A 23,981-nucleotide genomic window follows, 5' to 3' on the forward strand; every position below is an offset into this window, starting at 1 on the left:
TCGACGATCGGCTCCTTCCAAATGCGATCGCGCGAGAGGATCGTACGTCAACGTCAAGTGAGTCGCTGACTGACGGCAGTGACGGCTGGTGACGGCACTGACGCTCTCAGCTCTCAAGCGAGTCAGCAGTCAGCGAGCGGAATAAAAGGGCTTCTGGTCCTGGTAAGTATAATTCATGACGTTTGTATACAATATACATTTCGGCGAACGGCGACGCAAGCGAAACGCGAGGAATCTCTGTCAACGGATATACGCTAGCTGCGTAAGTGCGTACCGCAGGGGGGGCGACGAAAGCGCTATCTGGGTGGGGAATCCGAACTTCTAGGGGGAAACAAAATAAGCCTAGGGGGAGGTCGCACAGATCAGTGAGATCACCTGGTAACACTGATCCGACCGCATGTATCGTCCTTGAGGCGGGTGCCATTTACAAGAAGAAGATAGGATTTTGTTATTTGTTATATTATTGTCCAAGATTATAGACATAATAAGATGACATTATGTAGTGTAAAAAATTGCAAAAGCAACCACAGATCAGGAAGTAGTGTACATTTTTTTCGGTAACTAATGTTATTTTTTTTGGAAAGTTTCTTTGGTTGAAAGGGTTAGGTGCCTAATATTTATTTGTAAAGACACGAGGTTAGGTTAGGTTAAGTTGAAAGATGATATTTTAATATTTTGTACGGTATTCACCCTTTGCGGAACAAATAGGGCTTTCAAGACCCACTCGATATTTCCATTTCAAATATTACGGAGATTTTACGAACGGTATAAATAGATTCTTAAAGCTTTTGAAAGTATACTTGAATTCTTTCAGATTTTTTATGGCAACATTACAGCTTGAAAATCTTAACTGGCGTGAGACCCACTTGTTTGATAAAAGCAGCAGACGTACACGTGTTCTGCGAAGGGTTAAATGTATATTATTAAAATCTCAACGTATACAATATAATGCAAATGATGAAATGTATATAAAACAACTTTTAAATATGTGTACTGCGTACACGTAGTCTTAATATAATAATAGACTTTAATTCTATTGTAAAAAGCAAGTTCAAAGCATCAGTGTTGCATTTATTGAAAAATTACAAATGTCCTATTTATAACTTCCACTATTTGTAACGTACACTCTTTATAAAGCTGTATACACGTGTATACGTAGCTGTGTATACGTAATATTTTGTAAAAAAAATTATTTTTGTTTAAAAAAATATTTTGTATGTTATAGGTTTCCTCTAAATAATGAAAATCTTCTGAACAGATGGCGTGCTGTTGTTGGAAAAGCAGATTGGAAACCGAAAAAGACAAGTAGAATTTGTAGTCTGCATTTTAGTGAAAAAGATATTATACGAGGCATGGGATATAAATATTTTTATTTACGTGAAAATGCAGTACCAAGAGATTATTCTTCACGTGTCACAAAAAAAGAGCAGATTATCTGCTCAATGTTTAAGTCAAAAGAGACGTACACGACCGCAAATAAATCTGTAAGCTCCAGTAAAACTTATGTCTTGGACAAAAGTGCTGTAGAGGATCACAACTATTCAAATAATGATAGTACTATGATTGAAAATGATGGATCAAATACATTTGGCACTCAAGATTCAAATCACGTGGTTCAAAAGACACGTCTTTACTCAGATAAGAAACCCGACGTTATTCAAACTGATTTTGAAAATATATGTACGGCTGCAAGCCGTAGTACGTCTGTAAGCTCTAGAGAAACTTGTATCTTGGACAAAAGTGCAGAATGGGATCACAACTATTCGAGAAATAATGTTAGCATTACGATCGAAAACGATGGGTCGGGTATATTTGACACTCAAAACCCAAATCACGTGACTCAAAGGGCACGTTCTCAATCAGATAAAAAATGCAAATTTATTCTAATTGATTCAAAAAATATCGTTATGTTATCGCCTATCTCACACACGTCAACTAATCTCAACTCTAAAAAGGAAATAGATTTTGCTGCAAAAAAAATACAAAAATTATCGACAAATGTAAAAAATATGAGAAAGAAGAACAAAATATTACAGCAGAAGTTGAGAAGATATAAGAAAAAAATTACTTCAATGAAAGAAATGCTTAACCGCGTGCAGAATAAACTGACGTCGGATGATTCTGATTCTTTGCACGTAACAAAAGAAGACTTTATTGAGGAAGACTTTACGTTACAGATTTTCGAAAATAAAGTTAAAAACGAAGACCGATAAACTAAAGGTTAACGTTACACGGATGAGGTAAAAATATTCGCTTTGTTGATTACGTATATCTATATCTCCCTTAAAGTTTATGACGTTTGTCTCTGATAATTTTTCTTTTTTTTTCTTCTTTTGGCTTTACATCATTTTTAAGAATAAATTTTATAAAAATGTTTTTTAGTGACAGTAAGTTACAGACCGTTATAAGAATATACATTTAAACATTGCCTAAATATATTTAACTTACAACGTTGTCACTAAATAATGTTGCTGGTATTACATATTTATATGTACATATACTTTTTTAAACTAAAAAAACTGCACCATGGTGCACGAGAATAATATTTTTCAATAGAATAACTAATATATAACTAAATATGCTTTAAATAGTTGCATATTGTGTTGCATGATATCCATATTATTAAAAATAAGAAAATGATATGCTTCTTATCGATGAAGCAAAGCCGTGACCTTTATTTGTGCAATAAAAAATATTTTATTCATAGGACATTTTTCAACGTGCCTGCACCGTAATCCTAGAAAATTCGTACTGATTATAATTGATATAGAACCTGATTTTCACGTTGATGTTTTTCAGAGTTAAGGAACGTTTCATCGAAAGAGATCACGCGTGCACGCTTGAGTTTGACCATGATATTTCGAAAGCAAATATGGGGTCCTCTGAAACAATAGATGATAGGCACATCTACGTATGGAAGCACGGGATCATTCAGAAAAGGGAATCCGTCTAAAGACGACATCGCACGCGATTGGAATATTGACTTGTTTTTGTTGATTTCACTAGGCGAAACGAAAGTGATCTGTTGGATCTTTTTTGAAAAGCACGTTACGAGCGACAAGGCTCAGGTAGTAAAATCTAAAATCTACATAAATATTAGCTGACTAGCATGATCTACCCATAAGCTCTTTTAACATGTGATATACGTATTAATCTAAGTTTTTTATAATACGTGAGTTGTTCGTTACATGTAAATACGTATGAGAACTACGTTGTTTATTTTCTCATCTGACAAAAAGCTACAAAATTTTTTTTATATAGATCTTTGTCACATGTGTCAAACGTTGCAAGAAATACTAGCTAGACTAGGCGAAATAAAGTAATGAGGGGGTTATATCAGATGGCAATATATTGTTGAGTTGCATACGTTACAAACGCGATTAAAATAAAAAAATAATTTATCTGTATATTACTAGGAAAGATAATAAAATAAAAGTGAAATACGCTGTCTAGACTTTATGGCTCGTATTCTCAGTTCACTTTTTTATCGATAAATGCGCGCATTTATTTCTGAAATTCTATAGTCTATCTAACGTAAACTATATGCTAAATGCGCTCATTTATGATAAAAGTGAACTGAGAATACGGGTCTAAGTTCTTCCGTCGCTCTCTTTACACTTTCTTATAAAAAGATTTGTCATAGTTTCAAGACTGCGAAACAACTATTGAATTTATTCTAAAAATTAACATACTGTTTGATATTCATCTCACGTCACAGAATCCTTTCAACAAAGATTATAAGAAACCATTAAAACGAAATAATTTAAATCATCAGAATGCAATAGTAGTCAACGATATAACACCATTTCTATTTACTTTGCGTGATGTTAATGATTACGTTTTATGTATACGTGACAGTAAAACTTATTCTCAGATTTACAGCGGCGACAAAATCGATTTTTTCAATTACAGAAACTCTGAAAATAATTAAGTATTTCAATATGTTTTAACTTTTGTAGATTCTTGCAAGATCACATGAACTACTATTTCACGGATCGATTTACGCCGAAGTTATAACATCGATATTAGGGTGCATGGCAGTCCCACGTAGAGAAAAAAGCGGAACGGAAACAAACGGAAAGCAAGCACAGTGGGGGGTAACTACGCAGAACGTACGTTTCTCCAAATATCTGTTCCGATTTTATATGACTGGGTTCCCTCATGTACCAGGAAAAACGGAAATTTATTACGTATACTTTACAGAAATGATTAATATTATAACATATAATATCTGTCTGTATGATAAATATTGAAACAATCTCATGGAATATATTTTACGGAAAAAACAAAGATAATTCAAAATTATTATAAATTTTAGGTTAAAATTCTTTTCGTTTTTCCGTAAAATATCATCTATGGGGAATCCAGTTATATAAAAGCGGAACGGAATGAAGGGAGAAGTGGGAAGAGTTAAATATACATTGGCCGCGTTCAGGAAACACAACTGTTGAATGAGCGCTCCGTATGATTGGTTCTTACACTTGGATCCGGAGTAGAACCAAAGGTAAGAACCAATCATATTAAAGAATCACTGACCGCTCACTCAACAGTTGTGTTTCCTGAATGCGGCCATTGTATTATCGTCTTTTAAAGAAACGTTCTGATTGCGTACCCCCTACTATGGTTCCTTTCCGTTCCGCTTTTTCTTCTACGTGGACTGCACCCTAAAGCCCGTGTCACACTACGTATCGCGTTAGGCGACACGGATCGGATTACTGCGTTCCCAAATCACGTTAATTTGCCACGTGGTTAATTTAAAATAAAAATATCTGATTGGCTGGTTCAGTGGAAAAACTCCAGGCATCGGGAGCTGTGAGTGGCCGTGGTCACGCGCAACGTGGTCAAACGGGATGTTTCCTTCCGGCGTCCTGTGTGCACTCTGCGCAGGAGCCATTAAAGAAAAAGCATGCGCGAGCACGTGTGAGTTCACGTGGATTGTTGCTATACGTTGATTAAATCTTGTTTTTGATATATTATACAAAAGTTTGTACGGCGGTAAGTACTAGAATATTTATAATGAGATCGTGCTTGTAAAAATGTTATAACGATGAAATAACGTTTATCTTTTTTTTTATATCTAGCACCGCAGTCGATGGTTAGGTTAGGTTATGACAAGTATAACACTTCAAATACATGTTAAAACTGAAATAGCACGAACGTAGCGTGTCCTGCTTAAGGTTTTTAATACGATAAATGGTATTCGTACGCAAAACTGTTATACAAAATGGTTAAGGTTAAGAAAAAGAACTTGTCCGAGTCTGTGCAACAGAGAAACAAGAAACAGCTAAATCCGTTTGAGGTGCATATTAATAGAGACAAGCAGAAAGTATTGGGTCGGAAGAGTAAAAATGATCGTGGACTTCCGGGAGTTTCGAGAGCAAAGGCTATCAACAGACGTAAGCAAAGCCTTCTTCAAGAATATAAATTACAAAATAAAGACAATGTTTTCTTAGACAAACGTATTGGTGAACGAACGTGCGCTATGAGCACAGAAGATAAGGCGATAGCAAGGTTTGCCACGGAACGCATGAAAGCATATAAAAAGGAGAGCATTTTTAATTTGAATGATGAAGTATTGACACATAGAGGACAGACCCTTGAAGAGATCGAAAAATTTGATGATCCTAGGAGCGACGATGACGTTAGCGACAGCGAAAATATTAGCGGCAAGCTGGATAAAAATTTTGTGGAGGAAGCTCACTTTGGTGGAGGCACTTTATCGAAAACAGATTCCGCCGTATCCAGAAAGGATTTAATCGATCAGCTGATTGCAGAGTCGAAAAAGCGGAAGGCAGAGAAACAAAAGATACGCGAGCAAACGATAGATCGCACAGAGAAACTTGATTCTGAATGGAGGGACCTCTTGCCCTTTATGTCTGCTTCCAAAAAGTCTACGGAGGACATTGATGAAACGACGAAAGCTGATGCTTATGATATTGCTGTACGGCAATTAAAATTTGAAGCCAGAGGTACGCCGTCTGAGAAACTGAAATCAGAAGAACAGATTATTCAAGAAGAGAAAGAAAAATTAGAGAGACTTGAAGCTGATAGATTGGCAAGAATGAAAGGATTTATATGCGGTACTAGTAACCAGTATAAGCATAAATCTGCAGATGATCTCGAAGATGATTTTATAATGGAAACTATCGAAAATAATGATGATGTTAGTTCAGTTCGTGACACCGATAATATCAATACTGAAAGCAGCGATGAAGTTGATGACACGTTTGACGATGATGAGCAGAAAGGAAATAACGTGGGAGACGCTGCCAGGGACGGTGATAATAAAAGGCAGGAAACATATTCCGAATCATCTAATGCCAAAGATGAATCCGATGCAGCGTTGAATGACAAAGATTCAAAGATTGAAACGTATGATGAAGAGTCCGAGGACGATTTTTCAGATTTAAAGATATCGTCTAGTGAAGATGAAGATGAAGATGAAACGCAAGTTACCATTGCAAGCGAAAGTAACAAACATGTTACGTTTACTAATGATCTGACAAAGGATACTAAACAGGTAAATCAGTCGGATAAGATTTGTCCCAAATCAATACTAAAACAGAGTACGAGTACACATGTACAGACGTCATCTGACGAGAATGAAAAGCAGGAGATCAGAAATGATCTCTTGAAGCGAAAAGAAATTATGGAAAAGGCACGAAAAGAATTACCTTATACATACGACGCTCCAGAAAATTTTGAGCAACTAGAAAAATTGTTAGAACCATATAATGCAGATTATCACGCAGTGGTCGTAGATCGTATTATAAAATGTAATCATTGGACATTAGATAATAGAAATAGAGAGAAGATGTCGAATTTATTTATATATTTATTGCAATATATAAACAACTGTGCCTGCGTGGAGAATGCTGATGATTTAGTTAAATGTTTCCAAATCTTTGACAGGTATAAATGCGTTATACTATACTTACTAGCTAAATATTACAAATGTATATTATAGTGCTTATTATTTACATGTAACTTTTATTTCAGATTATGTCCTTATCTTTATGATCTAGCACATATGAATCCAGAGAATGCTAAAACCTGCATACAAGAGGTGATCAAGGAGAAACATAATGAATTTGAAAAAAATAAGACAAGATATCCTGACATGGATACGGTAAGATTATATAAGACATCTTCACGCACGTACAATTTTTTATTAGCAGATATATGATATTACATATTTGTATGTACGTGACACGTGTGTATGTGTGTTTAAAAGGACAAAAGAAGAGATCAGTATTTAGAGCATATCTATATATGTTTTAAATACTGATTTCTTGTTTTGTGCTAAATTTATTTTATTTAGGACGTGCAATATATTGCCAAATATACAAAATAAATTTAAACGTAATAGTCTATGATATACTATATGTTTCTACCATATATATGTTAAAATATTATACGTATCATACGTATATATTGAAGAAAGTTATATTAAGTAATTAAAGGCTGATTTATGATGGCCGTAACCGTTGATTTAAGTCGTAAGCCCTAAGAACGTGACCACGCACAGTCGAATATTCGAGAAGAATAATCACGTGTGCGTGGTTACGTTCTTAGAGCTTACGGCTTAAATCAACGGTTACAGCCATCATAAATCAGCCTTAATAGAATGAATGTAAGAAATATGTATTTATATATTTTTATATATTTTTCAGCTTATATTTTTTAAGTTGGTATCTTTGTTGTTTCCAACATCTGACTTTAGGCATCCTGTTGTTACTCCTTGTTTAGTATTTATGTCAGAAATATTGTTAAAAGCTCGTATTAGGACGTACCGGAGCGATATTTCAAAAGGTCTTTTCATATGTACCCTTATTTTAGAAGTGAGTATATCCGATTTTATTTATATTCCGTATTGCAATGCAAACGTGAGATGCAAGTGCATGCAAATGTTTCAATCATTTCTTTAAATTGCAGTATACAATGCTAAGCAAGCGATTCGCACCGTCCGTAATTAATTTCTTACGAGGCATCATTTACACAGCGACACCCACAGATTTAACACAAAAAATGAAAGTTATTCCACCATTCAAGCGTGCGTGTAAAGCTCTAGTGATCAGTAAAACCAAAAATACACGTGATCCAAACGGCGTACATATGTTTGCAAATGATTTAATTCACGAGGACGTAGATGATAAATTTAGAATAAGAGCTTTACTGACTGCAGTCAATCTGCTTATCGAATTTAAAAACCAGCTCCAAGAATTAGAAGCAGTTTATCCAATATTTGAGCACATTTTTCAATTATTAAAAATAAACAAATTCAAACAGTATCCACCAAACGTAAGAGATCATATAAAAGGACTGCGTAACGAACTCGACGTTCTACGAAATAAGAAATTGGAATACATTGTGCTTGAGAAGAAAAGGCCAAAACCTTTAAAAACATACGAGCCAAAAATAATGCCAGTGTAACTATTATATATTTTATCTTTTATCTAATTCACCTATATTTGTGTGTATTAAAATATTTATTTTTTATAATACAATATGATATACGATATTATTTTTCAAGTATTATCTTTTTGCAGATATGATGGAAAACGACATAAATCCATGTCAAAAGAAAAAGCAGAAAAAGAAAAATTATTGCATAAGTATAAGAGGGAATTTAAGGGCGCACGTCGTGAAATAAGAAGAGATCGCGACTTTTTAGCCAAAGTACAAATCGGACAGCAAATTAAGAGCGACGTTGAACGTAAACGTAAAGTGAAAGAAATTTTTGGTGAGGCTGCTATGCAGCAAAGCGAGCTTAAGAAAATAAAAAAGAAAAAATAATTTCGAAAGAGTAGAAATATGATACAAAATTTTAAATATTGTAAATAAATTTTTTAGTGTATATGTGTATTCATGCCGTATAGTGTTTCACTTTTCATTGAAAATCTGATTTTAATTTTACAAAGACATATTTGATATTAATGGAAACTACGAGAAGTGATATATCTTTCTTCAATTTTTCTCCTGGAAAAAAAATCCAAAGTAATCTATCATTAAATGATAACAATCAAAATTAGGATGTTTCGCGCGACGGCGCGCATATGCGGAAAAAAAGGAAAAACAGTATGATAATGTCCCTACAAATCAACGTAGTGCAACGTATCATTATTTGTAACAGATCTATTCTTCGTGGCTGCAATACGTTGAACTTTTTATACACTACGAATTTTACATTTGCTTAACTTTGTAGCCGCAAAAAATCCTTTTTTTTTGGGGGGGGGGGGATATACATCTTTTGTATCGAGCAATAAAAGGAACCTGTTGACAAAACTTCCCAATATTTATATAATTTTATATCTATATATATTTATAATTTTATTACATGGTTTAATATAATTATATAATATTTGTAATTTTATATTTTTTCTTATTTTTCGATGCATTATAGATAACTAAACTTGCCTCTATTAATTTTTATTAAATTTATATTATTTTGATGTTACAATGAGCTAGAAGCTAGATGGACCAAGAAAGAGACGGGAGGGAGGGGGGGGGAGGGAGAGAGAGAGAGAGAGAGAGAGAGTGAGTTGAAAAAAGGAGAAGTGGAAAAGAAGTTTAAGCCCCTTGCACACGAGGCGATAGCGATTATCGCCTCGTGTGCAAGGGGCTTTAGACTTTTAGACCTAACCTTACTTTGCGCATGCGCACTCCGAGTCTCCGACACACATCCAAAAAGGTGCCGACTGCCGACGTGCTTACTGCTTGGTGCTACTGCTGCAGGCAGTCTGCAGATGTACGCGCGATTAGATCCGGCTGACGGCTGACGGCTCCAGAGAGTGGTCATTCAAAATCCGTGGTCGAGTCGAGATCGTGTGCGCGGGCGGAGCGGAGTGAGCGGACGGTTCAGAACCAGAACGGAGTTTTATAGAACCCGGAATGAGTGTCGTTTAATCCTGTCGATCCTGTCCTAAGAAGTCGGATCTTACTCGTGTCTCTTGTGTCACGCGCGTGCGAGATCTCGTACAAAGAGCTCTTCTCTTTCTCGGTTCTCCTCCTCTGTCACTCTCTTTTTCGCACCGTATAATAATATATCTAAGAATCGAGTAAAAATGCCTGTCTTCCATACCAAGACTATCGAGAGTATCCTCGAGCCAGTGGCTCAGCAGGTACGTTACGTCGATTAACCGCGAAAACTAGCTCTATTTACGTGTAAATGAACAGATGCAGACAAGAAGTCTGGAGAACGGCGATACGGTTTCTCGTTGACGACGCGCGAGACAGACTAACATTTTTTATATCTACTACATAACTACATGGCTTGCATTCCTGTCTTATTAGCTCAAGGCTTATCGCGACCGTCTTAATATATATCTACCGCTTGAACTTGTTTATTCGCCGCGCGAAAGTTGCGCGCGTAAAGTTCGATCGACACGATGAAAATCAGCGTTTTTCAGCGAGGCAGATACATTGACACCAGTCGTATTTACAGCTATAGTGTAATCCCGTTGTGTTTCATCTAAAACGCTAGGCTTTTTATAGAACCATGACATCATACCCCGTATATAGAACAGGGCTGCTACGGCTGCTATATCCATCTTTTTCTCAGGCATATCGCACCAGTTTCTAAAATGAAACTTAATCTCTTTGGCCGAGGCCCGAGGCTTTGGGGAAAATCCTCCCTACGTGCCTCCCGTTCCACCACGTCCACCTGTCCAAATAAGGACATATGTCGGCATGACTGGCATATGTATATACTGTATAGTATCACATCGTCCCACGCGTACGTTCGCACATATTAGAATATTAATGAACCACAACTCACGTTTCATATCCCAATATATATGAATATGAATATATGCATGCATATGCATTTTTATACGAAAAACGGCAACACGCAACGTTTCTTTTTTACTTTTTTTTTAAATATAATTTTTACAGCACCTACGTTTTCTTTCTAATATAATGAAACGACGGAACAGAGTTTCTGATCTTCGTATCACACGTATACGTGGTTGATTATACGAGTATATAAGTTACATATTAAGTTTTTTTTACGGTATAATATAGACACACGAGTATACTATAATTATATTTTATTTTACTGACACGGACAACTATAACGTGGCGCTAGTTTTTTATATTAAACTTTTTTTACGGGCGGGGGAGCTGTGTACACGTGACATTGTTTTTCACCTTTTTTTTAAAGAGATATATATTTTTCTACGGATATACGTACGCACAAGTATGCGACAAGTTAACGTTGAAAGCTTCGTTTCGATTTCTCAGTTATAAGTTATGTATTATACGTACTTTAACGGGAAAATCTCTAGGATATCGTGTTAAAAAGGCTGATATTTTAATAATGATTTTATATAACACATATGTATAAAATTGTTAAATACGAAATATATATGTACGAATATATGATAACAGTAACTTATATATTTTACACACACGCGCGCGCGCGCACAAATATTAAAAAATATTGCAAACTTTACTGCTTTTGAATAATATATATTTTGAATACGTGTCGTGATACGCAAGATTTACGTGAAAAAGCTAATATTATTTGATTTGTATTTTTTGACGGAACGTGAAACTGAATCAAAATAATTGAAAGGACTTTGAAGAAAGACTGAACTCTGTCAATATATGTTAACGTACACGGCACAACTGCAAAAAGTATTTCGTAGAAATGTGACGTTTCATAAATATTTATATTAAATACGTATGAGATTTATGCAGAGAATGTGCGATTTTATTTATGTTCAAGTTTACATGTTATATTATTTACATAACGTAATACATTTATACATTTTTATCTCTCTAAACTACCTAACGTAATACTCATTCAAAAAACTGTCTTAATACGTACATACATTATATTTATCTCTATTTCTATTATGTTCTCTGTATATAGGTATCGAGACTTGTTATTTTACATGAAGAAGCTGAGGATGGAAATGCGATGCCAGATCTGGGAAGGCCTGTACAGGCCGTTAGCATGGCTGTAACTAATCTTGTGAAAGTAAGTGTTTATACTGGACACGTTAATAAATAGTTAAATACTGGAAATATTATTGACTATGCTACATTTTATTTACAAGGGGACAACCTGCACGCCTTGATAACGTTTTAATATGTTACACAGTACACCCCATTGCATTCACCAATACAAGGTACTATCTATCCAATGTGCACGAGTTTATGACGTGTTTTAAAATTCTAGAAACGAAAGTTTATGTATACTATACGTATGTCGTATATGGATATAAGAAAACGTAGTAGTGAATGGGGTATACTGTAACATATTTTACAACGTTAGTAAAATGTAAGGGATCAAAGGGTTGTGAAGCGTTTTTCCATATTTTCCGAGCGTGCTCGGAGAACGTAAAACACCCTGTATATATACAATATTTTTTTATTTACTTACAACTTTATTTTCTTATATTATTATAGTTTTCCACGAAGCAACGCAGCTGTCCGTAGTATGACAATATATTTGCAGCAGCGTTGCTTAGATCGTGCGCACGAGATCCGCGATATTCCGTGTTTGTATTATAAACTCGTCGTTTGCCGGGGCAGAGCCTGATGCCACGACACGCTCTGACAGCAGCGTGTCGATAAAAACCGAGCAGACGCTGCCAACGCATTTCGTAAACATTTTAAATGGACGACACACCATTCAAATATATATAGTTACGAAACGACGCAACGTCTGCTCAGATCCTGCACGCTGCCATTTTATTCTGTTGGTAGATTTTGTTATATATTTATGTTGACCGTCTATCGAAACCAAAATTTGTAGCAGACACTTTCAAAATCTGTTCTCGACAGATTTGACTATCCGCGGCGTATGTCTTACATTTATTTTACGTTGCAGGTTGGAAAAGAAACAATAAACTCATCCGACGATGCTTTACTTAAGCAAGACATGCCAGCAGCATTGCAACGCGTTGAAGGTGCTTCCCGTCTTCTGGAGGAAGCATCGGCCATGTTAAAGGAAGACCCATATTCTGGACCTGCTAGGTGAAACTTTATAAAACTTTTATATGAGACGATCATCGTAACGTCTCAAATGCCGCGAGCTCATGACGCGTTTGTTCTTTTAGAAAAAAGCTTATAGAAGGCTCGCGCGGTATTTTGCAAGGCACCAGTTCCTTACTTCTCTGTTTCGATGAAAGCGAAGTGCGAAAGATCATACGTGAATGCAAACGTGTACTCGATTATTTGGCTGTTACCGAAGTCATTGAGACGATGGAAGATCTGGTGCATTTTCTTAAGAATTTAAGCCCGTGCCTTAGTAAAGTGTCGAGAGAAGTAAGCGCTCGTGAAAAGGAGTTGACGCATCAAGTACATCGGGAGATATTGGTGCGCTGCTTGGAACAAGTGAGTGTTAGAAAGCTACATTTACATATATTTCGTATACCTATATGTTTTATATGACGAACTTGAGATACTAATACTAGTAACGTGCACTTGCAGGTAAAAACACTTGCTCCAATTCTGATTTGTTCCATGAAGATTTTCATCCATATTATTTCACAAGGTGGGAAAGGCGCGGATGAAGCAGCAGAAAATCGCAACTATTTGTCTGGCAGAATGTCCGATGAATTGAATGAAATTATTCGGGTGCTGCAACTGACAACGTACGACGAAGAAGAATGGGATGCCGATCAATTAACCGTACGTTACTTTGCATTTCGCTTCACGTGTGCGCGCGACTTGAATAATAAAAGAGTTTAATTTTTATATTTTCGTACTGAATCAGGTACTGAAGAAGGCTCAAAGCGCCATAGAATCCAGGATACGAGCAGCTTACGATTGGTTGGACGACGGACTAGCTCTGAGAGGTGGCGTAGGTGAAAAAAGTCTTCGTCAGATCATAGAACAGGCCGCGCGTTTAGCGGAGCGTTATCTACCTCCGTCACAGGCAGAGCCCATATCTAAACTGGCCTCACAGATAGTTACTATGACTGACGCTCTTTGCGAATTGCGCCAAAATGAGAAAGGTACGTTTGCGCTTCATATAATTTTATATCACGTCGATCACCCTATTGTAAAAATGTTACGTGTTTAAGGTGATGCTGTGGAGTTGTCTATAAGAGTATAGTGTGTATATGACACGTCCGACGTCGTGCGTATGTATGCGTGCGATGTATGTGCTATAAATAGGTTGATAACATAGAAAATCGTACGTTTGTCAGTTATATACAGACGACTCCAGCATCGCACACCTTAATACGGGAGACTTACGTTTGTTTAAATAACCGTATGTGTATGTCTATGAAGGCACTACACCCCAAGCGGAAGCCTTAGCACGCAGTATTAAAGAAAAGTTAAACGAGCTCCGCGGCTTGGTAGCGTCCGCTTTGGTAGCGGCGGATAAATCAGGGACCGCACAAACGGCGCACACGGTGGCAGGTCGATTGGAACAAGCGAATAAGTGGCTTCTGAATCCACAGCACGATGACAAGGGACTCGGTAAAAGGGCTATAGCTTTAATAATACACGAGGGAAAAAAGGTACGATGTAATAATTTCCCATTGTACGGAGCATTTCGGCCGTATTAAATTAAATATTTACTGCGTACATGATGTAAATATAGTAGCACATTATTATTGTTGATTTTTTATATACTTCAAATCAGTCGTATTCACTCTATAATGCTTAATATCTTCAATGCTGCGCATAGAAAGAATGAGCAACCTATAGCAAATGTGAGTCCGTAAATACATTTCGTTATTTTTTCAAGATATAACGTTTATCGACGTTATCGCTGAGAATTACACGTGGAACGTTTCGAGCATCACGGATTTTGTACGACACGTTGACTTTGATAACAGTACATTAATTCTTAACTGATAAATTTAGATGAGAGTGATTTCATCGGGATTTTTAAATATTATTCGTATGTATTCTTACATATAAAAAAATTGTGCTAATAAATAAATGTCAGGCAAAATTTTTTATGTTCGCTAGGCTTTAAGTTCAAATTCTAGAGTTTTTATTTCAAGTTCTCAAGAATCTCAAGAATATGCTGTTGCAATATAGTACCCCAACTTTTTTAAATACTTGTGTATACATGAAAGCTCTAAGGAAATGTATATATGTATATGTATATAGTATGTTTTTTACGCACGTACACTAACAAATATAACGATATCGATTTTAAATTATCCAAAGTTCTTTTATCGAGACAAAATTTGCAATGCTCGCGGCATTCCACGTCAATTATTTTTTTTGAAAATTTCGTATCTCTTGATGTTAACACCGACACGTTTATGTTCGGGAAATAGGTGGCCGAAGGCTTGCCGGGTATACACAAGGCGGAGATCTTGCAATTGTGCGATGAAGTGGACAACTTGTCTCATCAGCTCGCCGACCTCTGCGCTCACGGTCAAGGAAACACCCCGCGCGCTCAGGACATCGCGCGGCAGTTGTCTCACAAGCTCTACGAATTGAAGAACAGGATACAGCAAGCCGTTGTGTCTCGCGTCGTCGAGGATTTTATTGACATTACTACGCCCTTGAAGCAATTCACGGATGCTGTTTTAACTCCCGCAGGCACGCCGGGACGTGATCAGAATTTCAATGATAAGACATGCGCGTTGCAAACGTTCTCGAATAGAGCAGCAAAGACTGCGAGGATGGTCGCAGCTGGCGGTATGTAACGTCGTATATTTGACATCGTACGAAAATATCATACGTATCTTAACATTAAATTCTTCAGAAATAAAAGATTCAGAGTTACTCGTATAATATAAGACAATCTTTTTCTTCTGGAAGAAACATATCCCTCTTTTTTTGTTTTTCTTTTCTTTCTAAAAGATTAAATACGCCGCATTATTGCAGGAAGTGGAGGAAACAAGAAGCTGGCCGAGGCTCTGGCCGCCAGCGCCTCGCAAGTGGAATCCTTGACGCCGCAGCTGATTAACGCTGGACGGATTCGCATGACTTATCCGGATAGCAAGGCCGCGGACGAACATTTTGAAAATTTGCGGCAGCAATATGCGGAAACTATGCAACGGGCACGGGCATTATGCGATGAGGCGACCAACAGCGGCGATTTTATTCGAACGTCCGAGGAGCAGATGCAGAAGCATTCGTTTCTCTGCGAAGAAGCGATTGCCAAAGCCCTACCGCAGAAGATGGTCGATAACACGGCGTCTATTGCGCGTCTCGCCAACCGAGTTATACTCGTGGCAAAGCAGGAGAGCGACAACAGTGAAGATCCCGCCTTTATACAAAGAGTAAATCACGCCACCGACGTTCTCCAAAGCAGTACGTACTGTTTATACGCGTATTAGTATTTTTCAATTTTTTCGTGATTTTAATATAATTTTTAATATATAAACGTAGGATCATAAGATCAGAACATGAAAAAAGTAATACATTTTTGTAAAAATAAGTTTCACAAGTTTTACAAAATAAGTATGTACATACACACAAATCTTTATAGCATGCGTTTTTCATGATGGATGAGCATTATCGGTATTTTTTTTAATGAAACCATAATATTTCTTTTTATTTGTCTCTCCCTCTTCTCAACGTATTCTGCATAGAAAAACATTAGAAAAGTTGTTTTAAATACCTACTTCATTTTTATAAATTTTTGAGAGAGAGAGAGAGAGAGAGAAGGAAGGGGGGGGAGAGAAAAAGAAAATGTAATTACGTAATACAAACATGGTTTATAATTAAAAAAAAATATATTGGCGATAACATTTTGTAAAAAATGCACGTTATAAAAAAAGCTGCATGCAAGTTACATTTTTCTCTTAATAATGTGAAATATTTGTTTTGAATTACAACTCTTTATCGAAAATTAATTAATTCAAATTTCGATCTACATGCTTAGAAAATAATATTGGTATCAAACATTCTGATTTTGGTTCAACAGAGAAAAATTAAAAGAACCAAAACTTATAAAACTTAAAGAAAGTGTTATTTACAGTTTTTCTATAATTAATCATTATATATATTCATCTAATAGGCGTCGCTCCAATGGTCCAAGATGCAAAACTGGTGGCAATGAACATTCATGATAACACGGCGGTATCGCGTTGGAGAGAAAATAATCGTGCAGTGCGTATCTCTTGTTTTGCTATTCCACATATTCCACAAAAATTGACAAAAACAACGTGTATGTCTATATTTTATTACGGTATGTTTTTAGTTGTTAGCCAATGTTGGACAAGTTCGTAAAGCTATTGTAGTCCAGCCGGATTTGGTGCCTCTGGAAATGTCGCAGTTACATATTAACGATGGTAAGTTTATTTCTTATATTTAATACATATACGAAATATTTCTATGAAATGATAAATCTTTTTTAAAACAAGTCAAAACAAAATTGGTTTGGTAGTCATCTTTTAATAAAATTAATTGCACATTATTTTTATAGAAGAAGAAATGGTTTATTTTATGAAGAGTCATTATTTTTAATCATTATTTGTTAAATTTATTCTTTATAATAATTCGCTATATAGAATTATATAATTACATATAATTCTATACGTTGTAAATATGTGGTAAGATATAGAGGAGCAAGTGGATTAAAACATTTTATTATCCTATAAATTTTTTATCTCTTTCTATGCAACTTGTGCATATTTATATTTATTGATTTAGCTCCATGGCTTAACACACATAATAAATATAAATATACACATAAAATAGTAATTTTTTTTTTAGAGTTGTCAAATTTATATATATAATATTTAAATCTTTATTTGCTAAATCAAATCACACGTTGTGACATCAGTGTAATATTAATGAATCAATTTTGCTGAATATATATCTTTTACAGATCAATTTCCAATCCGATATACGTATTCCAAAAATAAAGGTATCTGCAGTTTTCACGATGTGATTTATGCATGATTGTGTGCAATACAATTTTACATACGTATTTCATCTTCAAAGCTATATTGAAAAAAATGATAAAGACTGAATTATATCCTATAATTTAATATAGTATTGTAAACAAATGTGTGTGTGTATGTATTTATAATATTTGTGTATGTGTGCGTGCATAAACACATACAAACACACATGCACACACATTTGCTATGTAACATTTTTATATTGCATTTGATAAAATTGCATTAACATCATTGCATTGATATTCTCTCACATATTATGTAAAATGCAGATCAGAGTACGAATAATTGAAAATTTAGATTTATTGGTTATCAGATTGTAATATTAACTATATATATATTTGCTCCGCGTAGTAGAGAACCCCGATATTTTGTACCAAGACGTGGCTTCTGACAACGAGTTTGACAAATCGATTCACGACGGAGGTACGTGATGATGATGATAACATTTGTCCCATAAATATTTATTATGTTTTTTTTTTAAATGTTTTAACGTTTCCTTCCCCTGATATGAAGCATGCGACGAGTTGAAGATAAAAGTCATGTTTATATCTATATATATTTAAAAGCAAGACGTTATATGATTATAATAGGCAGAAAGAAGGCAGGGATATGATATATGTATTATTTTTTAATCAAGTGATCACGTATGAGGCAAACAAATTTTATTATACATTTGCATAAGCTTAAAATATATTCGACATAAATTTATATCCTATTTAATAAATCAACGTGCATTTTGCTCCTACGTGCATATACAATCTTCACAATATTTCACAGCGATTCATGATTGTTATAATTTTGTAGGTAGTATTAACATTTTCATTAATTTGCAATTTATTTTATTCTCTTGTATTTGAATACTATATCATTATTTCATAATTATGATATGTGGAAAAATTATTTAATGATAGCCCATTGGGATGTAAAGTATTGTCTCAAATAATTATTTAGTTTTGCATTCAAAAGCAGCATGATGCTAACATAATAACTTAATGTATTGATTTATAAATAAGTTCCGCTATAGATAAGTATTGAATCTTTTCTTTTTTCTGAGAAACCAGTATTATCCATGTTATCTAATTATTTTATCTGTTGCAAGTAGTTAAGAATGTATCATTTGCGACGCAGTACTTTACTGTTATAACATTTTTTAAATATAAAAATTCAGTTTTTTTAAATAAAATAAAACTTATTTATGAATCAACTCAATATATAATTACATGCATGTAGGAACATTTTCTACGAAATTTGTATTATATTTTAATGTACGGCGTTTTTGCTTTTAATGCTACATGGCGTGCCAGGTTATTACGATTATAACATCGACGATGGTAATTATTTAAACGTGTTTGCATTCTTATAATGGCATTCTTATGATTAATCAGGTTTTTTTTTCCATTAATAACATGGTATATAAGGAATCCGTGAAATAATTGTTTTATTAAGCTTATAACAAATAGTAATATTATTTTAAACATTGTAAATCTCTCGACGTTGCAAGTTCGTATATTTACAAGTTTATCTATTTTTTAGATTTTCATGTATTTTGAAGGGAATTTTTTTTTCTACATAAGAAAGAAAGAAACATCAGCGATTATGTTATCAAATTTTGTATTTACATTATTTAAATGCTGTATTTATTCATCATTACGTAGAAGTGGCACCTCCTCGTCCACCTTTGCCTGGAAGCACGATCCCACCTCCGAGACCTCCTCCTCCCGAGACGGACGACGAGGAAGAAATGTTTATGCATGCTCCTCAACCTAATCAACCAATAATGGTAAGAGAAATGTTGGCGTATTCTGATGTATTTCGTGTCTAAAAATCACGTAAACGTACATAACAAAATCATGTGCGTGAAAAGGAGTTACATTATGAAATTTGTTATACAGATGGCCGCCCATGGTTTACATCAAGAAGTACGACAGTGGTCCAGCAAGGACAACGAAATTATTGCCGCAGCGAAGAAAATGGCTATTTTAATGGGCAGACTATCGGGATTAGTTAGGGGCGAAGGTGGTAACAAACGGGATCTTATCGCATGCGCCAAAGCTATAGCGGAAGCTTCCCAGGAAGTGACTCGTCTTGCGAAGGAGCTTGCTAGGGAATGTACTGATAAACGTATTCGAACGGTTTGTACATTATTGCTGATTACATTGATATCGCATTGAAATAATATTATTTATTTCAATTTATGTATACAGTAAATTCTGTGTAATTTCATACTTGTAATAATTTTTTAGAATCTTCTTCAAGTTTGCGAGCGTATACCTACCATTGGAACGCAATTGAAGATACTGTCTACAGTAAAAGCCACCATGCTCGGAGCACAAGGTACAGTTTGCGTTCTCTTTTGCATATGTTTATGTATTGATTATATTCAATAACAGATCATGATCTCGCCGGTCTACGTACTATTAAGGAATATTTATTTAGTAACCCTAGGATGATATAATCTCTCTATGAAACATTGATTAATGAAAAAAGGAATCATTAAGTAATTAATGAAAAAATTAAATTGTTTGTACGTAGAGACACTTCCGACCTGGGAAGAGCTGATGCTTTATGGTAAAGAAGTTGTGTAAACTTGCTTGATGTTAGCTGTATTTCTTTCTCTTTCGATGTTGTTTCTTTTATTCCATTTAAAGATTTTATTCTCATTCAATATACACAGCATTTAAAACACAGCATGCGTCCTCTACTTTTTCCTCGAAAAAGAATACAAAAAAGTGATGTACTATCATCCAATGTTGAATATGACCTTTTATATTGTGTAATATTAGACGACAAATTCTATTCTAATACACTTCATTAATCTAGCGGTCTATGAGAGAAATAGGTTAATAATATGGTTTTGGTATTTTAATTTACATTTTAAATGGTATGCTGTTGGTATGCGTCTGCTCATCGTGGTGTAGATGAATTGATTGGCTGCAGTAAGTGGATCATAAAATTTGTAGCAATTTTTAGATAGCAAATTTATTCCATATAGTACCATCTAGATTTTCTATAGAACGATTATGGCACGTTGAATAGAAAATCATCCGTGTAGTCAATAATAAAAAAAATATGTTAAAGAAAAAAGTTAACGAATGTAACAAGGTCTACGTTTCTGATATTTTTTCTTCGAAATAACATGCACTCATGCACTCGCAACGTACACACGTGCATTTCTTCGTTAAGTAAAAATATAGTTCTGTTTTGATAAGTCTACCTTTCTTATCATTCTACATGTCAAAAAAGAATAGATAAGATTAAAGATAAAAAGATAAGATTATCGAAAATAAATAGTTTGCAACAAATATTTTATGTTTTATACAATCTTGATACAATTTTGATGAAATATGAAAATATCCCGTAAAGCATACGATTCTTTTTATTATTTTATATATTAAGATTATCGGAAAGTGTGAATGCTCTTTATGAGATATTTCATATTTTATACATATATCTGAACTGTATTTTATATAGTATTTGGATAGAACATGAAATATTTCGAAAACTCTACATCCTCTTGTGGCCAGTTAAGTCGGTGTACGTGAACGCGGTGTATCCTCTTCTTTTCGACGATCTTGTTTTCATATTTTTACATACATGACTGCACATTGCAGATGCATTTTTGGGAAGAAAAAAATGACACTGTTAAAAGTTTTATTTCATTATATTATTCAACTTGTTTCTCTATCATGTTTTTCTTTCGCGTCAACCATAAAAGAGATAGACCTTGTTTAAATTTCTAGAATCATCCGGTACACATTAAATATAATATATATTATGTTTCATTCCAATATACATTTCGTCCGTATCAAATAGTACAAATAGTATACAATTTATGATTTATCATTCGTATATTAATTATTAATATATAGTTATTATAGTAAACAGATTAATTTATTTGAAATTCAAGTGATTTCTATTATTTTCATGAAAGCTTTCTTTCAGTAATCATCTCATTCTCACGCTCTATTTCGAAATAACGATCGATATCGTCCTTATACCTATGCATGCATTTATACGTACGTACTATAGCTCGCATGTTTCTAAGATTTTTAAAAAGTTCTCGGTTTGGAGAATTTAAATTCTTAAGATACAATAAAAAATAGCGGAATCACGTTTTCTCTAGAGTTGTATGTACATACATTAAATATATTTTAGGCATTTATATAGATATTAGTTTAAGAGAGATACGTGATCACATATGCTGCATGTGAATGATACACCGTACTGTTTTACTGTAAATAAAACTCCTTTTCACTTTAGCACGTATAAGAAAATATTCGTCAATTCGGCTATTACATATAGTTTAGAATGAAATTGTTTTTTTTTTTTTTTTTTTTTTTTGTCTTATTGCATATTATCCTTTCATCTATTCCATTTGATGTTGATTACCATTTGATACTTTGGATAAAACATTGACCTAGTTCATATCGATCACTTGATAGGCGTATTAAATAGTAAATAACTAACAAATTAGTTTGATTATTGGCTGACCAGCTCAAATATACTATTTAATACGTGTATCAAGAGATCGATGTAAACTAGACCATTATTATCAGTCCCCTATTACAAATATAATTTTATACGTAAGTGACTGTGGCAGAATGTGTAAGTTTTAGAGAAGTCTATGAGAGAATCTAACACTTTTGTAATGTGAATACAGGTACGGAAGAAGATCAGGAAGCGACAGATATGCTTGTCGGAAATGCCCAGAATCTCATGCAAAGCGTGAAAGAGACGGTACGTGCAGCGGAATGCGCCAGCATAAAGATTCGTACAGCTTCCGGTATGAAACTGCGCTGGGTACGTCGTCAGCCGTGGTATCAATATTAAATAATACAAGAATATGGTTTTTCAAGAGAAGAACACATGCAAGTGCTTAGTATACACACACACACACACACCCACACACACTAGTTTTACACACACAGCGTATTAATATACATACATAGGGTGTTTCTTAAGTACAAAAAATTGAAGGAAATGTTCCATGGCTTATTTTAGGAAGAAAAGGTCCTATAAACAAATGCCCTAAACTGCTTCGTCTTTAAAATACAGGATGTCAAAGTTGTGAAAAAAAAAAAAAAATGAAAATTTTGAAAATCTGGAAAACGTTTAAAGATATTTTATTCAAATTTGGTATGCGTACATGGGGTATTAAGAACCATTTTTCAGTACCAATAAAACATTTTTAGATTTACCAGGGGCTTGCGTCTTTGACACGGTGTTTTTTGAAAACGAAGCAGTTTAGAGCATATGTTTATAGGATCCCTTTGCTTCCTAAAACAATCCACGGAATATTCCCTTCAATTTTTTGTACTTACTTAAGAAACTCCCTGTATATTAGTGGAATTTTTTAAATATAATTTTAATTAGGAATAAATTAATGATATATATCTCTACATAACGTGCAAATACTAATTATGTGTTATATATTATGTTTAATAGATTTTTAAAACTAATTTATTTCTTTTGTCAATTTACTTTTGCTCGTTAACTCAGATTTTTTATGGAAATGTTTCAAAGCGACATAATATGTATTATAGTCATCTATACTATCTAAAACGCGCAATCTTCTGTAGATAAATAAGCAGCAATAATCAGAGCACGAAGCAGAATAATGCTTATTCTTTGTTATTTATAATTTTATAACACTCGATTTATTTTTTATGATATCTAATGAAATAACCCAACGAGTAACAAAGTTTCTAATTTTATTATCACGAATATAATCGCAAATATAAGTTGAAAACTAATCTTTGATCTCCTAGTTAATTATTTTGGAATGATCTTTAGTTTAAGATATCGCATTAAAAAGGCTAATACTTAAATAATAGTAATTTTGTATAACGTATAGATATATATAAAATTGTAAAATAACATATTGTATATACATATATACATGATGGTGTCCCAAAGTCGAGGATATGTACAGGACGCGTGATTCTTTATGCTAAAAGAAACAAATTTTTTCTTTAGCAAACGTGCGTCTGACAAGTTTTTGCAGGAGAGCTGGTTAAAGTTAACGACGGAGCGCTCTCGCGCCTATGTGGCGCTCAATATTGCGATTCTGTAACTCGTTATGCTGTCGTTATGTGTTTATAACGACAGTTGCGCAGGTATACTATTATATAATAAAAAAGCTGC

The 23,981-nt window shown here is 34.4% G+C and overlaps 3 protein-coding genes across 18 annotated transcripts; all 3 read left to right on the top strand.

Annotated features, from left to right (window-relative positions):
• Window positions 1-23: 23 nt before the first annotated feature.
• Window positions 24-3,443, top strand: LOC139813935 (THAP domain-containing protein 5-like). 5 transcript variants are annotated; one of them, XM_071779824.1, is made up of 4 exons: window positions 419-557; window positions 815-855; window positions 1,226-2,240; window positions 2,800-3,443. In XM_071779824.1, exon 3 carries the CDS (start codon window positions 1,353-1,355, stop codon window positions 2,211-2,213), a length of 861 nt encoding a protein of 286 aa, XP_071635925.1. In that variant the 5' UTR covers window positions 419-557; window positions 815-855; window positions 1,226-1,352; the 3' UTR covers window positions 2,214-2,240; window positions 2,800-3,443. The 5 variants fall into 5 exon arrangements, with proteins under 5 accessions (XP_071635924.1, XP_071635926.1, XP_071635923.1 ...); XM_071779823.1 differs by lacking the exons at window positions 419-557; window positions 815-855 and adding an exon at window positions 24-162; XM_071779825.1 differs by lacking the exons at window positions 419-557; window positions 815-855 and adding an exon at window positions 28-162 and having other exon boundaries at window positions 1,259-2,240.
• On the top strand, window positions 2,929-9,304 carry L(3)07882 (Nucleolar protein 14 homolog l(3)07882). Of its 2 annotated transcripts, XM_071779812.1 has the most exons (8): window positions 2,929-3,068; window positions 3,960-4,112; window positions 4,787-4,995; window positions 5,082-6,912; window positions 7,000-7,129; window positions 7,674-7,841; window positions 7,936-8,429; window positions 8,550-9,304. In XM_071779812.1, exons 4-8 carry the CDS (start codon window positions 5,225-5,227, stop codon window positions 8,794-8,796), a joined length of 2,727 nt encoding a protein of 908 aa, XP_071635913.1. In that variant the 5' UTR covers window positions 2,929-3,068; window positions 3,960-4,112; window positions 4,787-4,995; window positions 5,082-5,224; the 3' UTR covers window positions 8,797-9,304. The 2 variants fall into 2 exon arrangements, with proteins under 2 accessions (XP_071635913.1, XP_071635912.1); XM_071779811.1 differs by having other exon boundaries at window positions 3,960-4,995.
• A 381-nt stretch (window positions 9,305-9,685) lies between these two features.
• Window positions 9,686-23,578, top strand: Vinc (vinculin). 11 transcript variants are annotated; one of them, XM_071777518.1, is made up of 20 exons: window positions 9,686-10,121; window positions 11,876-11,983; window positions 12,839-12,984; window positions 13,068-13,344; window positions 13,441-13,641; window positions 13,727-13,967; window positions 14,248-14,480; window positions 14,655-14,675; window positions 15,255-15,621; window positions 15,811-16,239; window positions 16,949-17,040; window positions 17,132-17,222; window positions 17,762-17,800; window positions 18,189-18,260; window positions 19,142-19,168; window positions 19,493-19,617; window positions 19,730-19,969; window positions 20,081-20,171; window positions 20,370-20,405; window positions 22,498-23,578. In XM_071777518.1, the coding sequence occupies exons 1-20, from the start codon at window positions 10,065-10,067 to the stop codon at window positions 22,665-22,667; spliced, it is 3,063 nt and encodes a 1,020-aa protein (XP_071633619.1). In that variant the 5' UTR covers window positions 9,686-10,064; the 3' UTR covers window positions 22,668-23,578. The 11 variants fall into 11 exon arrangements, with proteins under 11 accessions (XP_071633619.1, XP_071633622.1, XP_071633626.1 ...); XM_071777521.1 differs by lacking the exon at window positions 19,142-19,168; XM_071777525.1 differs by lacking the exon at window positions 18,189-18,260.
• The last annotated feature ends 403 nt before the right edge of the window (window positions 23,579-23,981 follow it).

The sequence above is a fragment of the Temnothorax longispinosus genome, chromosome 5, assembly GCF_030848805.1.
Source record: "Temnothorax longispinosus isolate EJ_2023e chromosome 5, Tlon_JGU_v1, whole genome shotgun sequence".
In the NCBI taxonomy this organism is placed as follows: Eukaryota; Metazoa; Arthropoda; class Insecta; order Hymenoptera; family Formicidae; genus Temnothorax; species Temnothorax longispinosus.

Coding starts and splice junctions, on each gene's coding strand:
- LOC139813935 (XM_071779821.1), top strand. CDS start 490: ATGACATTATGTAGTGTAAAAAATTGCAAAAGCAACCACAGATCAGGA. Junction 558..1,225: donor AGTAGTGTACATTTTTTTCG/GTAACTAATGTT, acceptor TGTATGTTATAG/GTTTCCTCTAAATAATGAAA.
- Vinc (XM_071777518.1), top strand. CDS start 10,065: ATGCCTGTCTTCCATACCAAGACTATCGAGAGTATCCTCGAGCCAGTG. Junction 14,676..15,254: donor ATGAGCAACCTATAGCAAAT/GTGAGTCCGTAA, acceptor TTCGGGAAATAG/GTGGCCGAAGGCTTGCCGGG. Junction 16,240..16,948: donor CACCGACGTTCTCCAAAGCA/GTACGTACTGTT, acceptor TTCATCTAATAG/GCGTCGCTCCAATGGTCCAA.